The following is a 14,415-nucleotide window of genomic DNA, read 5'->3' on the forward strand; positions in this document are numbered from 1 at the left end:
GGACTGGAAGGGACCTGACCAACCCCCTGCTATCTTGAATAACCCCACCATAAACTAGGAAACATACTCTCAATGGACTTGCTCTCTAGGCTCCCATCAGACACCTCTGAATTAACTATTAGCCAGACTGAGATGTAGCTCTGTGTCCCTGCAGCACTGTGTTCTACTCACCCTGGCACCAAATAAAAGCCCTGGCACTTACTGAGCTGCACCAAGCTCTGCAGACAGGTGGCAGATTAAAGAGGCCTGGACCACCTGTTATTTACAGGCCTGTCACATCCAGCTTTCTGATGGGCCTCTCTTGGCTATGGCTGCAGTAGAGATGCTGATTTGTTCTTTGAGACTATCAGAGTTGACCTGTTTAACTTGAAATTAAAGGAAGAAAAAGAAAATGGAAAAAAACTGGAAAAGGATCACCCAGGCTATGACTCCCCTAACTATGTGTACACTCAATTACACTGGGTCAAACAGTAGAATAGTAATGGTAAAAGATAATAAAATGCAAGAAGTATATTTTCAGGATCACAGTTACTTCTCATGAAAGAGAATCCAGACTTGAGCTTTTTGGTGCAAGAAATAAAAAAATGGAAGTTAGAAAGACCCACAGAGAATTTTTAGGTACCATCTTCTTAAACACTAATTAAAGAAAACAAGGCACATTTACTAAGACAGATCTGCAGATTTATCTGCCTGTTTCTATAAGATAAGCAAGGTTTTATCAGCATTTGAATGGAACATCTCCAAGTAAGCAAATCCAACAAATTAAAAAGGGCAGCCCATCAGTTTGCTAACGATACCAGAGGCCACCACATGACGCTCTCTTTCAGACTGTCTAGACTAAATTGTGGCTGTGAGTGGGCAAAGCTGATGCCTGAATTTTCAGCCAGTGAGAGAAATGCCCATGCCTGGTGAATTGCTCAACATGCAGGACAAAAAAGATGCCAAGTTCCTGTGCTCATTCCTTCCGGCAGAGCTAGGAGGGGAGAAAAGCAAACTGCTCTTGGGCAACAGCCCTTTTCACTTCTGTCTGGATTCCTTTCTTGCCCCCTTCTCTGCTGAATAGACATGGAGAAACTCATGCACCTCATCTTGGTCTTCATCTCAGGTAAGAAAGCATACATGGCCTTTGGTTATGATAACAGGTAGGGTAAAGAACTGATGCAAGAACTTAGTCTCTATCTTAAGAGTAATCACCTCTATGAGATAATGATTACAACAAACTACAAGACTGCACAGGCCTTGAGATGCAGTAGCTCTTTCTCGATGCAAAGGCATCATCATTGTAGCATGCAGCTCTTTGGAAAAAACAATACAATCATTTACTATGGACAGTCTTACTACCTGTCTGCACACTGCAAGGTGGAAACACAGTACAAGCAGAGGGAACCTGGAGCTTTGCAGTACATTCTGCACCCTGTTCTTCCTCCCTTGTTATACTGCAGAGATGTCAGACCCTTTCTTCCAAGTTTGCTCTATACCCTTAATTTAACAAAGGGGCTGTAAGAAAGCAGAGAGCAGACTCTGTAGCAGGGTCTGTGTGATAGGACAAGGGGAAATGGTTTCAAATCAAAAGAGGGAAGATTTAGGTTGGATATAAGAAAAACGTTGATTGTGATGAGGGTGGTGAGGCACTGCACAGGCTGCCCAGAGAAGCAGTGGTGCCCCTTCCCTAGAGAACCCCATGGGGATGGGGCTGTGAGCACTGATTGAGCTGAGGGTATCCCTGTGCACTGCAGAGAAGTTGGATTAGATGACTTCTAATGATTCTGAAATGATTCTATGACCCAAGCACTCAGCTTTCCTCACAGGGATCCTTTTGAGTCAGAAGATGAAACACTGTTTACAGAAGTCTTGTCTGCTTTCTCAGAGTGAAACTGCAAAATTCTATTTGCATTCGTAGGAGGTTGAATGTAAATCGCAACAGCTGTGGTTCAACAGGAGGAAAATAAAACTCAGTGAAGTAGAGACATCCTTTGGGCATCACAAAGTAATACATGAGTTAGGGAGCACATCTCTGTAGAGAATAACACTCCCAGTCTGTGATTATTTTCAGCTTGGAGAGCAATGGGAAACAAGGCACAGGATCCAGCTGGTATTCTCAGCTGATAGCCTTCTCTTTCCAGGCAAATTCTAGAGATGCCAGATTCGTGGAACATTGCACATGGAGGTATGCATACAGGCTTTGGGAACACAAAATCTCAATGCTGACTGAAGTCTGAATTTGGAAAAAAGTCCACAATGCTTTTTTCAGTAGCAAAAAAGGGAGGAGGAACACAAACAGTAAATGACCTGTCAGCAGAACCAGCCGAAAAGATAATGACACAAAGTTTTCCACTGGGGCATCAGCAAATCTTCAAATGTTATGACTATCAAGGTACTACTTTGCAACAGTGTTTCTGGTCCATGAAAGCAAAACCAGGGGCTGCTCCAGGAACTGAAAGTCTAGCTGAACAAGGGAGGAGAAGGGTCTGCAGGAGAAATAAGAGGTGGAATTACAGTGTTTAGTTGGCTCTCCTGGGACTGGACATGCAGAGAGGTAAAGCCTTCCCTGGAACCACCGAGTGGAACAAAACAGCAGGATGAAAGTTTGTAGGTGATGGATGACTGGAGAGCATAGATCCATTTTTATGCCGTCCTCTAGGAAAGCCTGAAAGACCTTCAGCTTCTTTTTTCTTTCAGCTTACAAAGCACTTAGAATGTTTAAAATTATTTTAAGATGTTTTACGATAAGGCTCTGCCAACACAAAGGCCTCACAACAACCCATTTTTTAATTTACTCCTGTTTTAGCATTATTTATCTTGCCACAGAATCTACATAGATTTCCAGAAATAACACTCTATACTTCTCTTTCTAAGTATTAATAAACTTTCCCTTCTGCCTTTGCCCACTATAAGGAGGAAATGGAAATTAGAAATAAGGAACTAGAACAAAAAAAGCCAAGCAGCTGCAGACCAGTTATCAACAGGATTAAAATTAATAGGTTATTAAAAAGACAGGATGAAACAATCTGCAAAGACTCTGGGATCAGAAATCAGGAATGTGAATAACAAGCAACCTGCTAAACAGCTAGCTGGTCACTTGTTCCTATCTTTCACTTTGATTTCAGCACCTGTCAAGGCTGTTCTGCTTTCCTTTTGCTGCATAAAAGGCCCTGAAATTGTGACAAACTTTATAGGTGTTTACTGCACAGGACCTTTTTCACATCACAGCATGCATCAGAGCCAAATCTGCACCTCTGAACATACGTGGAAGGGTTGAGCTCAAGGCTAAAGCCTGAAGCAAGCGCTGCTGCAGCTGTTTGCAAGTAGGCAGGCTGCATGCTTCAAAGAAAGGGTGTTACAGCAAGGAGAAACTAACTAAAGGCTGCTGAGAAACGAGTTATTACTGGGTCAAGATGACCTGCCTGGATGCCTACCTGTGCAGCCTGCTGTAGGGAGCCTGCTTTGCAAGAGGGTTGGATTCAGTGATCTCTAGAGGTCCCTTCCAACCCCTACAATTCTGTGATTCTGTGATGATCTGCCTCATAAAAACACCTTGTAAAACCAAGCCAGTTTACCCAGTGTCAAGTCAACCTGCTTGAATGCCCAGCTTTGTGCCCCTCCAGAGCAGAGGAAAACACAAGTTCCTATTTAAGTCCCCTAGTCATGCTGACAAACTGTCTTCCCTTACTGGGGAGGAGCACAGTGACCACAACAAGTGTGACAACACTGAGCTGCAGACTGCAATCCGCAGGGCCAGAAGGGGAAGATGAGGACCAAAATTTGCTGAGCTTCAGAAGATCTGCAAACTTCCACAGGAAAAGCTGCTCGGCAAGAGCCAAATGACACACCAGTCAATAGGATCACTACAGGCTTATTTCAAGGAAGCCTGAACCAAGCCTGAACCTGAGCACACTGAACCAGCCCTGTAGTTGGCAGTAGCCATCATCAGAGAAGTAGAAGAGGAAAATGACATTTGTTTAGCACAAACACAGTAGTAAGGGATAGAGACGAAGGTTGTGGCTCACCACTTTCTCCTCCTCTCCTAGCATCCTGCACTGCAGAGAACATCACTATGGTGTACGGAATGGAGGGTGGGACCATATCTGTGAACTGCACCTACAACCCCCGGCAGCAGCGGTGGAGAGAGAAGAGTTGGTGCAAGCAGATCGATGGGAGTAAGTGCCAACACGTGGTGAGCGCCCGCCGCTTCTGGCTGCCATTTCTGAAGAACAGGAATGGCACCACTTCCATCAGCGACAACATCCAGGATGGGGTCCTGACAGTGACCATGAGGCGACTCAGGAAGCAGGACGCTGGGCTGTACCAGTGCAGAACTGACTATCTGGGGGAAACAAACACCTTACGGAAGGTACAAGTGGATGTGCTGACAGGTAGGTCCTGGGGCTCTGAGTTTCACAGGTTCCTACTTAAATTTCACATCCCTGCAGACACCAAGACTGTACTTTGGTAAACATTTACTTTTGTCTGTCTCTAAGGAAGTCCCAGGCCTGTTTTTATTTCCCAATTTACAGCAATACAAACTCACTGCTACAGGACATCTAACATCTGCATCTAACAACATGTTATCTGTCACCACCCAGACTAACCTCCTAGCACGCAGCCCAGTCCCTAGACTCACTTTGGTTACCTGTGGCTATCTGGGGCACTGGTTTTGTGACACCACTGAATATCACATGGAAACATTTGCAGACTGAACTGTTCTGTTTCTGTCACCAGCTGTCCAGGAGACACAAATCCCAGAGGAGCCCAGTGCTGTGCAGAGCATCTCCAGGTAAACCATAACATTCCTTCTTCTAAGACTAAACTAGATTAGCACCTGTAATCCCATTTGAAGCTGAGAAGAATATCACTACAGGCACATTCTCTGCCCCTTTCTAATGCATAACAACTCTTGTAGCTGCTGCATGGTTTCTGAACAGAAAGCAGTGCTCCAGGGCCAGGCAAGCCAAATCCTGCAGACCACAATTTATCCATGTGTGAGATCTTGCAGTTAAAACCTATTACAGTTGCTCTAACCTCGCAGGCTCTGTTGTGCCCAGGCAGGGAGTACCACTCACAGTTGTTACCACCTTTGCACTTTTATCCTACTAAAATACAAGAGTTTATTTAAAGGTTGACTCATCCTCTTCCTTGCTAAGCCTCATTTTGTTGTGTTTATGTTACCCCACAGCATCCCTCCAGAAGCTGATTTCACGGTCCTCTACGTCATTGCTGGATTACTGGCTACCAAGTTTGTGGTGGCTGTGCTGATCTTTATCATTAGCAACAGCATAAAAAACAGAGAGACAGAGCAGAACAAGCCAAGCTTGAATGAACAGCAGGTCCTCCGTTTCCCTGGTGACCTCGTAGAGCATGCACATGGTGGAATCAGGCCCTCCTGGGAGAGCACTGCTTAGAGCTGAACCAAAGAGAATCGACAGGGAAATGAACATCAAGCTTTTTCTAGCAAAGCTTTGCCACCTGCTGTAAGAAAGAAAAGCACTGCCTACTAAATATAGGTATTGACAAACCTATCACTCTGGAGAGGGAATGTCACCATCTACCACCTTCTCTCATTGCTGCTGACCAGCTTTCTCTAACACAACCAAATTGAAATGATGCTGCCAGTAACACCTGAAACTGATGGAAGCGGGTGGGACTGAGGGCTGGGAGGAGGGAGGAAGATGAAATCTTTTTGTCAAGAGATCCAACACAAACCTATTCATGTCGCAGAGATGCTTCCCCAGACACAGTAATGCACAGATAATGCATTGTTGTAAGTAAAACCACAGATACACCAATGGACAAAAACTAGAGTCCAGGTTAACACATCTCAACCACCTTGTGTTTTTGTGCACTCACACACACATACATGCAGTGCAAAAATGCTAAGACACTGTTTCATCTCAAATCTCCAAGGAAGTTTTGATTCATTGAAGAACAGTGCTGAAGAGCTCATGGCTTTTATTCAGAGTGTCCTACACATGTCTACAGAATCCATGAATGCTTCTCCCAAAAGCACGAAGTATAAATGGATGTATGTGGTTCTACTGAAAGCTAGTATTGTCTAGAAATCAGCTTTGTTAAGACTTGTTTGTAAGATTCCTGTCCCCAAAGACCAACAGTTTTGCCATGCTTATGGCAATGCAGTGCTCTGCTGTCACCTCCAGTCACTGCCAGTAACTGCACCACACTATCAGGCAGTTACTCCAAATACTTATCCCCTGCTCAGGTGAGATCTATCAGTGCCATCTCGCAGTACTGCTAGGTGACACAGTCTCTTTTTCCAAGACCCCAAAGATCTCCTTGCACAGAGTGGATCCTTAGCAGGCAGTCAGTGTGGAAAGGAATATAGAATTGCAGAACATAACAAAGGCATGTGAAATCTGCACATAGCTCTGAGCTTGTTTCCTCATTTCTCAAATCATTCCATGACCACAAAAATGATCTGTCTCTCTGTACTTTACCTGCACTTTTTCTCAAGGGGATCGTTTGTCATACCCCAAAAGGAAGCTGCAATTACCTGTCCAAAGAAGAACCCAAACCCAGTGCCATTCACACTTCTTCCTGCATTGCCTACAAAACTAAATAAAAACAAACTGGTTATCTTACATAGTGTGGATTCATGATAAAGGGCTGGAGCACACCAATTCACAATAAATCACTCAGAACAAGCTGTTGTGTTTTACAGTACTCCAAGCTGGCTGGGCAGGCAGCTCCATTTAGCACCTGGCAGTAACAGTAGCTGAGATCCAAATCCAGACAAGGCTATGCACCACTGTGCTCTAAACTAATTTCCTTTAATTTGGTATTTCCAAACGACTCTGAAGTGCCTAGCATAAGCATGGGCTATAAAGCAAGGAAACTGTAGCACTACCCAGGAGGCAACCCTGACACCTCGTGGGGGGCCACTCACTGCCTCTGTGATGTTGGCACTTCTGAACAAGAATATGGAAGTTGCACATAAGCACAAAACTGCACGAAGGACTAACTTATCCTACTGAAAGCTGCACTGCCCAGGTGGCACCAGAATCTGAAAATGTCTATTTCTTTTCCAGCCCCACAGTCTGATTGCTAAATATAGCTATCTACACAATTAAATATTTAAAGAAAAAAAGCAGCCAATAAACATGAAGCAGTCTTCCCACTCAAGACAGTTTGTGGTTAATAGATGTTCTTAGCAACTCCAAACTGCCATCATCACTCTAAGCAGCAGAAACTGTAAATGACAAAGCAAGTTTAGCTTCCTCTGTATCAGAGAATTCCTCAGTGGTAACAAAGCTCTAAGATACATTCTCCTCTCTATGCCATATACCACTTTCTACTGCAGGATGGGAAGTTTTCCAGCCCTGCTGCTCCTGCTAGTGCTACCAGGTAAGGCTTTGAATCACTCTGAGGAGCAGGGTGCTGCTCTCAGTGCTGCTGTACACACTGCACGCTGTTATTTGCTTGAACACTTTTTATTCAGGCCATTTATGGCCAGGCAAAGAATAGGATTGCCAGACGTCAACAAAAGGAGATGCTGAAATGTGTTTATTTCATTTACATAAGCTTAGGTTTCCTCAGTCTGAAATCACCTACCATATGGGGAGGGAAATCTGTGTTATTTTCTCCTGAAACATGATGGATGAGGTATTGTGAGCAGTGTGAGACAGGCTAGCTGCTGTTTGCTTTCTTACAGCCTGTGAATACTGAGTCCACAGGGAGGAACAATATGAATAACAATGGAAAAAGGGTAGTGGCACCAAGGCTGGGTATGGATGTTTCTGTATTCAAACCTGCAGAGACAGATAACTCTTCTCACAGTCCCAAAGGTATCAGCAGTATGATGCAAGAAAAAGTGGCACAGGAAGCTGTGAGCTGTGACTACTTCTGGCATCAATTTTCTCCTTCCTTTCAAAGGATCACACATGGCAGGAGAGGACACGCAAGTGTTTCTGCAAGTACAAGGAGAGTCCTTCAGAGCTAACTGCTCATATGACACACACAAGCACTCACATGAGAAGAAATTCTGGTGCAAGGAACAATCAGAAAAATATTGTTCAGTCTTATCCTTGAGCTTCCCTTCAGAAGAAAGGATTGGTCCTAACCGTGCACTGTACCATCCAGCTGAGCTGAGAGACTCTGGAGGCGGTTGGTTTTCTGTAATCATGACAGCACTTCGAAAAGAGGATTCTGGCACATATCAGTGTGGAGTTTGGGTTGAAATGAAGCAAGTTTTGCTGCAAAGAATACAGATGGTGGTTTCACCTAAGGGTGAGCTATGTGGTCAACAGCACACTGGGTGGGAGACAACCAAAATAAATCAAGAATGACATGTCATTTCCATTTTTTTTTGTTCCATAGCTAAACATGGTATATCTAGACATCATAATTCCCCCAGGAGGTTATCAAGGGCAGGATAAAACTACATTCTATAGCTCCATATAAAATCACAATATGTATCTGTATCTATCTAGAGGCAGAAATGGCCAATAAATGATTTTTTTTTTTTTTTTTTCCATACGAAATGAAGAAGTTCCAAAGGGAAAGAAAGCATTATTTTAAAAATCACCATGAAAAACCATAAATACAATTTTGTGGGATTGTACTAATCAAAACCAAATGGGTTTGGGATAGAAATATTTCAGACAAGCTGATGAAAACTAAAAGAATACAACTTTCTTTTGCAGAAAATTTTCCATTTTGTTCCAAGTGTTTTCCAGTCACAGAAACCTTTCATGCAGAAAGGCTCTGATAATTCAAGAAGAAGACTCATGAGAGGGAGCAACACCCTCTTAAACTTGAAGATAGATATTAGGCATTAGAAATATGCTGAGGTGGCTTCTTGTCACAGCACCTGGGCAATGTGACAGCAGTGACAGCCCCAGAATGCAACAGAGTACCTGATACAGGCTTCCACCTCTTCTGCATGTTCTCTTTGTGCTGCTGTTGGCCTCTGCTCCTTTGCTGGGTGATACACACACTATGACAGGGATTGTTCTTTCTTGTCTTTTATCCTTCTAATGAGTCACCACTTTATTTTCTTTAGAACCTGTAACAGTATTTGCCAAAAAAGGGAAATCTCTGTTCCTCCACTGCTCCTATTCCATGACAATCAACATCGGAGAACTTCAACGTTTTATTTGGTGCAAAATGGTGTCCCAAATTACTTGTCAACCTATTATCAGAGGTAACGCTGATCAAAGTATTGTTAAAGCAGAGAGGACTGAAATGATGAATGACTTCTCATGGAAAATGATTAGAATGTGGCTGAAAAAGCTCCAACTTAATGACTCAGGAGAGTATCATCTTGAGAGCCATCTCCAGGGGAGAAACAAACTACTGAGGAGGATTGTGCTGAAAGTTTTGGGTGAGTTAATCAAAGAATTAATGATGATCTTCTAAAAGTCAGCAATTTCTTAATACTTGACAAGAAAGATTACAGGTCAGTGTTAAAGAGCTCTCTTCTGAGCCTTGAAATTTCCTGAGACACAGATAACTCCAGAATTTCCTTTTTAAAACAGATTTTCTGACACATACTAATGGTATAAATTGCTGCCAGTTCTTGGGAGGGGGGCAGTCTGACTTGGCTTCCTTGACTGATGACATTTCACATTTGCATCAGCAGATGGAACAGACTCCAAGAGATCTGAACGTTTCTATGAATTTCTACCTGAGTTCACCTCTTTGTCACTGTCTGTTAATAAACTTTTGAATTTAATACTTCCCTTCTGCTTTTAGCCAGTGCAGAAAGCAGCAAAACAGAACGCACTGAGTGGAAACAATCTGATCTTTCTGACCTGACTGAAAAACACCGGAGGGGAGGTAAATAACGAGATACCTTTTTTAAGAAAAAGATGTCAAGATTTGTCTTCTAAGAAACTTTCTTTCTAGCAGCAGTCAAATGCAACTCAGCTTTCAAGCTGCTCTCTAAAATGTCATGAATTTACGTGGCTCACCTATTTTGCAACAGTGAAAAAACACCAGATGACTATAACCTGAAGGAAAGAAAATTAACCTGAAGGAAAGAAAACTGTAATCACAAGATGTCTGCTCCTGTCCCCATAGCTATTTGCTGCTGGCTCTCTGGCTGAGCCTACACCTGGTACTTTCATGTACATACACTGCTGATAGTACACTAGTGCTACTAGCCAACAGCCTACACAAACTCCCAGCTCTTTCCTGAGAAAATGGATGATCCTATAACTGGATGATTCCCATGACTCAGCTGCATTAATAAGCTTTCTTTTGCTTTTCTTTTGCACAGGATGGACATTCTTGTGCATTCCGCAATTTCATGGTTAACAAACAAGCAGTATCTCTGGAGCATGCTAGAAAGCCATCAGGGATGGATCAGTGTGGGAAAATCATTCACTTCTGCTTTTTTTTTCCAAGGGGAAAAATGGAATATAGATGCCAGCCCCACAGACAACAGCAGAAAGGACCAGAGGTAAAAAAACAAAGACACCCAGACCCTAATCATAGCATTCTGGCTGCACTGCAGGATTTGAGTGGTGCTGTGATAAACAGCTGAAACGTGCACACACACACACACACAGGCTTCTCCCTATGGAGAGGTCAACCTGCTCAAGCCCTGTGAAAGCCATACAAGTTTCCTACTGGTTTCAAGAGCTCTAGGTGATGACTCTACTGAAGATGCTCAGTTTCAGTGTTATTCCTTCCCATCTGCTTAAAAAGGGACAACTATACAACCCATGCAATGTTACAATGATTCTGCTCTTGTACAAACACACTAGCCTAAGAGCAACCCATAATGATCCTGATCAAAGACAGACCATGAGAAGGGCTCCTGCATCCCGATAAGGGATGCCTTTGAACTTTAAGCAGCACTGTAATTGAGTGCAGGAAGAGATTTCAAGCTCCTGAATGTGCCCCAGGCTTGTAAAGAGCCAGAGAAAATACAGCTGGGATGGATCCTCTGTGAGTGTACACCAGTACTGACCTCACAGAATCACACTTGTTGAGAGACAACAGGGTTAAAAGTTGTATGCTGAATTTAACTTCAGACACACAAAACCTCCTCCCAAACTAGCCTAGTCACCTGTGGTGCTGTAAATTGTGATGGAGACACTATGTTTTCCTTTACAGGACTCCCTATGCTGTCATGGTGCTGATTTCCTTACTAGCTACAGCTGCCCTGATCGCTACTGTTAGGCTCATCACCAGCTGCATGGAGAAGAAAAGGGCAGGTAAAGCTCTCTAATCCTCTTGTCTTTTTCCTGCCCCTGCAGCCTGGTTTCCCAGCACCCTGAAGATATGCACGGTTTATTCAGAGGTATCATTGTTCAGGAAGGAAGTGCAACTGAGCTGAGAGTGACAATATGTGCACTAAACTTCAGGGAAGGGAAAGTGGAAGCAGTCATTTTTTTTAATAAAAAAATAGTTGTGTAGTTTTACGCTCAAGAGAGATTCCGTTCTTTGTGGCAGGAAAAGAGGTGGACTTTGACAGACATTCTGCTTTCAGAAAGGGAGTGCTGCAGGTAAGAGATCATTTGAAATCCCTTATTCTTGATGCTCTGTTTGATCTCTGCTATGCAGCAATGCTGGCTCTGTGCTCACCACTCAAGGGGATCACAAAGCACACAGCGCCACTCATCCTACAGTGAGAATGTGTTCCATCCAGCCAAGCCAGGAGACTAAAGCTGTCTGTGTTTGTGACCACATCTGGGTGCAAAGCAGACACAGCCCCAATAACCTGAGCAAGTCATAATTCCTGTTTTTGTTTATAGTACTCAGAAAATAAATTCAATAACAAATAGGTAATTGTGAAAGTTCACTGGCCTTGGATCTCCATTATTACCAAAGCTTCTTATCAAAGGAAAACTTTGTTATTTGCAATCTCTCTAAATATTTAGTGTGTTATCTGTTGTTGAGCCTTTCTACCGAGGATTCAGGATTGGAAAGGAGAGTTTTGTGTACAAGAATTTTCCCTTTTTCCTTGCATCCTCTCTCCTCCTTCTCAGTTTCAGAATATGTGGAGAAAGTGTTTGTAATTGTAATTGAACCGAGACTAATATTCAGAATCAAAAAAGTGCTGCATTTCTTTTTAACTTCTTATTCTGTACATTTTTAAAGAAAGGAAGAAAAAAAGCAAATAGAATGCCAGATGGGGACCACAGTGAGAGTACGATATATGCTGCAATAAGGCACCAACCTCAACCCAAACCTGAAGATGTTATGTATGTCAACATACAGCCTTCACCGAAAGTTTTCTTCCTTCAGGAACCACCAGGGACCTCAGATCCCCCAGGGCCTGTGGAATATGCTACCCTTATCTTTAAGGACACAACTCCACAATCTGAAATTGAAGAGAGAAAAACAGGTCCACTGAAAGAAAGCAGCACAAAGCCTTCAGCTTATTGATGGAACGCTGCTGAACTGAGCTTAGAAACAACCCGCTTGTAACCAATTGCTGGAGATGTGTACACACAGGATTGCTGAAAGGATGAGACACATGGATGCACAAATCTTCCCTGAAAAACAACCAAAGTTTTCTAATAGCACAGCAGAACAATTCAGCACACAGAACAATTCAGCTATCACTGAACAAACATTGTGAAATGCTGTGGCATATTCGCTTTCTGTACAAGGCTCTATTTTTAAGCAATGAGCAACTGTAAGCCCAACTTCAGGAAACAGGCTGTCTGTGATAGCAGCAGATCCAGTGCCACAGCCAGCAATGGGCTGCGAGATATGGGAGCACAGCACTTCCGTTTGGACTTCCAACTCACTTAAATATCTGCATGTGAAATGTTAATTACAGCCCACTGATTAGGACCAAAACAGCAAAGTGGTAAAGTACCAGCTGAATTTTAGCACAGAAGTTGTTTTGCGTACTTTAGAGAGACAAGTAATGCTCTCCATGTTTCACCAAACCAGGGCTTTGCTGAATAGTATTTGCCCACGTAAGATGTCTTCAGTCTGAACACACAGTTGCAGAATTCAGACTGTATGTATAACTTTGGGTTTACTTGCCTTCTCTGCTTGTTTATTAATGCCACAACCATGCTACAGTATAACTCTGTCTTGGCTCTGTTGTAAATTTCACTCATTCTGATCAAACTACTGAATACTGTTACCGTGGTGATAAACACAAACACCCCTAGGAATTATGGATAACTCCTAAAATAAAGCTGACTAAGATTCTCACCTTAATGCTCTGAGTTGGATCCACAGCTGCTGAACATGATACAGAAATGGCTTTTGTGTTTTTTATATTACAACTGGAAGAAAAGGAAAGTGAAAAGGCACATTCATCAATTAATCATATCACCTGCACAGAAACTCCACTTTGCCTGTGGGTTCTTTTCCACTTCTGAGGAGACATGGGGAGAGAAGAGGGGAAAGAAGATGAAACTTCTTTTGCCAGGTCTGATGTGGCTACAGGACATCAGGGTCTTTGCTGTTAAAGCTGAGATGATTTTGTCTCTCTATTGCAAATTCTCTGAAAACAGAACCAGAAAAAAAAAACCATTAAAATAACTGCTAAGAGAGAGAGAGAGAGAGAGAGAGAGAGAGAGGTGGGTGTGGGTGTGGGTGTGGGTGTGTGGGTGTGGGTGTGGGTGTGGGTGTGTGTGTGTGTAGGTGTTTTTTTTGATTCCTAAAGAGCTGCACTGGCTCACACTGGAAAGAATTAATGACTGAGGTTCATGCCACTTTTCAGACAACAAATGTGTTTGCGTGCAGCCATGCCATTAAGGTCTGACATTATGCACACCAGGAAAGATCAGTAATTATCACAACAAGCATCAATACACAAATTCTACTTCTTATTTAACCAGTTTGATTCTCTGAAAGCAACTAAACTTTGCATGTCCAAATTTCTCATCTAGCTGCAGTGGCACACAGAGTAAACAATCTTAAAAGCAATGTAAGGGAAACTAAGTCACAATAGAAAGGCTTTCTGGTACACACTTCCTTTTCTCAACACAGCTGAAGACGATCTACTATCACATGATGAAGCTGAAGGGGTTTGTAGGGCCAGTTTAGCACTTAGATTGCATCAGTCTTCTGTCACGAAATACAGATAAGTAACCACCAGCATTAGGGCAAAGGCACTCAGAGGACTGTTTGCAACTCTAAGAGGCAGTAGAAGTATACCCAAATGACTGATGGCTGGGCAGCCTGTCTGCTCACTGCCAAGCACTCTGGCCTTAAGTGGACTTTAAGAACAGAACAATCACATAATAATCTGTGAATTATACTCCAGAAATTCTACTACAATCATCACAGTACTATGCCATCCTGGGAACTTCCAGCAGCAGCTTTGCAAATTGGTCATGCAAAAGAAGCCATTGAGATCTGAGCAAAAGACTGAGATGAAAAGGATAATGTTTCATTAGCCACTAAGTAAACCATCCAGTGCTGCTCCATGTCTTGAAAGACCCACAAAAAAACAAAATGGCAAAGTAAACTGAATTTTGGATGATA

At 42.9% G+C, this 14,415-nt stretch overlaps 2 protein-coding genes and 1 long non-coding RNA gene across 6 annotated transcripts in view; 2 read left to right on the forward strand and 1 right to left on the reverse strand.

Annotated features, from left to right (window-relative positions):
* LOC149915031 (uncharacterized) overlaps positions 1-14,415 on the reverse strand; it is a 30,838-nt gene that overhangs the window by 14,412 nt on the left and 2,011 nt on the right. The window contains exon 2 of the long non-coding RNA XR_016459926.1: positions 13,136-13,429. This is a non-coding gene — a long non-coding RNA (uncharacterized LOC149915031). The remainder of the gene's footprint in view (positions 1-13,135; positions 13,430-14,415) is intronic.
* LOC116236933 (triggering receptor expressed on myeloid cells 2-like) lies at positions 963-6,593 on the forward strand. The gene is made up of 4 exons (XM_031605785.2): positions 963-1,105; positions 4,029-4,373; positions 4,720-4,774; positions 5,174-6,593. Exons 1-4 carry the CDS (start codon positions 1,066-1,068, stop codon positions 5,397-5,399), a joined length of 666 nt encoding a protein of 221 aa, XP_031461645.2. The 5' UTR covers positions 963-1,065; the 3' UTR covers positions 5,400-6,593.
* LOC116236930 (polymeric immunoglobulin receptor-like) lies at positions 6,681-13,142 on the forward strand. 4 transcript variants are annotated; one of them, XM_031605767.2, is made up of 8 exons: positions 6,681-7,356; positions 7,885-8,238; positions 9,014-9,334; positions 9,706-9,789; positions 10,360-10,414; positions 11,074-11,174; positions 11,413-11,465; positions 12,061-13,142. In XM_031605767.2, the coding sequence occupies exons 1-8, from the start codon at positions 7,287-7,289 to the stop codon at positions 12,346-12,348; spliced, it is 1,326 nt and encodes a 441-aa protein (XP_031461627.1). In that variant the 5' UTR covers positions 6,681-7,286; the 3' UTR covers positions 12,349-13,142. The 4 variants fall into 4 exon arrangements, with proteins under 4 accessions (XP_031461627.1, XP_031461628.1, XP_031461629.1 ...); XM_031605768.2 differs by having other exon boundaries at positions 12,208-13,142; XM_031605769.2 differs by lacking the exon at positions 7,885-8,238.

The sequence above is a fragment of the Phasianus colchicus genome, chromosome 25, assembly GCF_987193195.1.
Source record: "Phasianus colchicus chromosome 25, bPhaCol1.hap1.1, whole genome shotgun sequence".
In the NCBI taxonomy this organism is placed as follows: Eukaryota; Metazoa; Chordata; class Aves; order Galliformes; family Phasianidae; genus Phasianus; species Phasianus colchicus.

Bases quoted from the DNA above. Each gene is read 5' to 3' on its own strand.
- LOC116236933 (XM_031605785.2), top strand. From the start codon at position 1,066: ATGGAGAAACTCATGCACCTCATCTTGGTCTTCATCTCAG. The intron at 4,374-4,719 runs GTAGGTCCTGGG...TTCTGTCACCAG, and splicing joins ACAAGTGGATGTGCTGACAG to CTGTCCAGGAGACACAAATC. The intron at 4,775-5,173 runs GTAAACCATAAC...GTTACCCCACAG, and splicing joins GCTGTGCAGAGCATCTCCAG to CATCCCTCCAGAAGCTGATT.
- LOC116236930 (XM_031605767.2), top strand. From the start codon at position 7,287: ATGCCATATACCACTTTCTACTGCAGGATGGGAAGTTTTCCAGCCCTG. The intron at 10,415-11,073 runs GTAAAAAAACAA...TTTCCTTTACAG, and splicing joins AACAGCAGAAAGGACCAGAG to GACTCCCTATGCTGTCATGG. The intron at 11,175-11,412 runs GTAAAGCTCTCT...TCTTTGTGGCAG, and splicing joins CATGGAGAAGAAAAGGGCAG to GAAAAGAGGTGGACTTTGAC.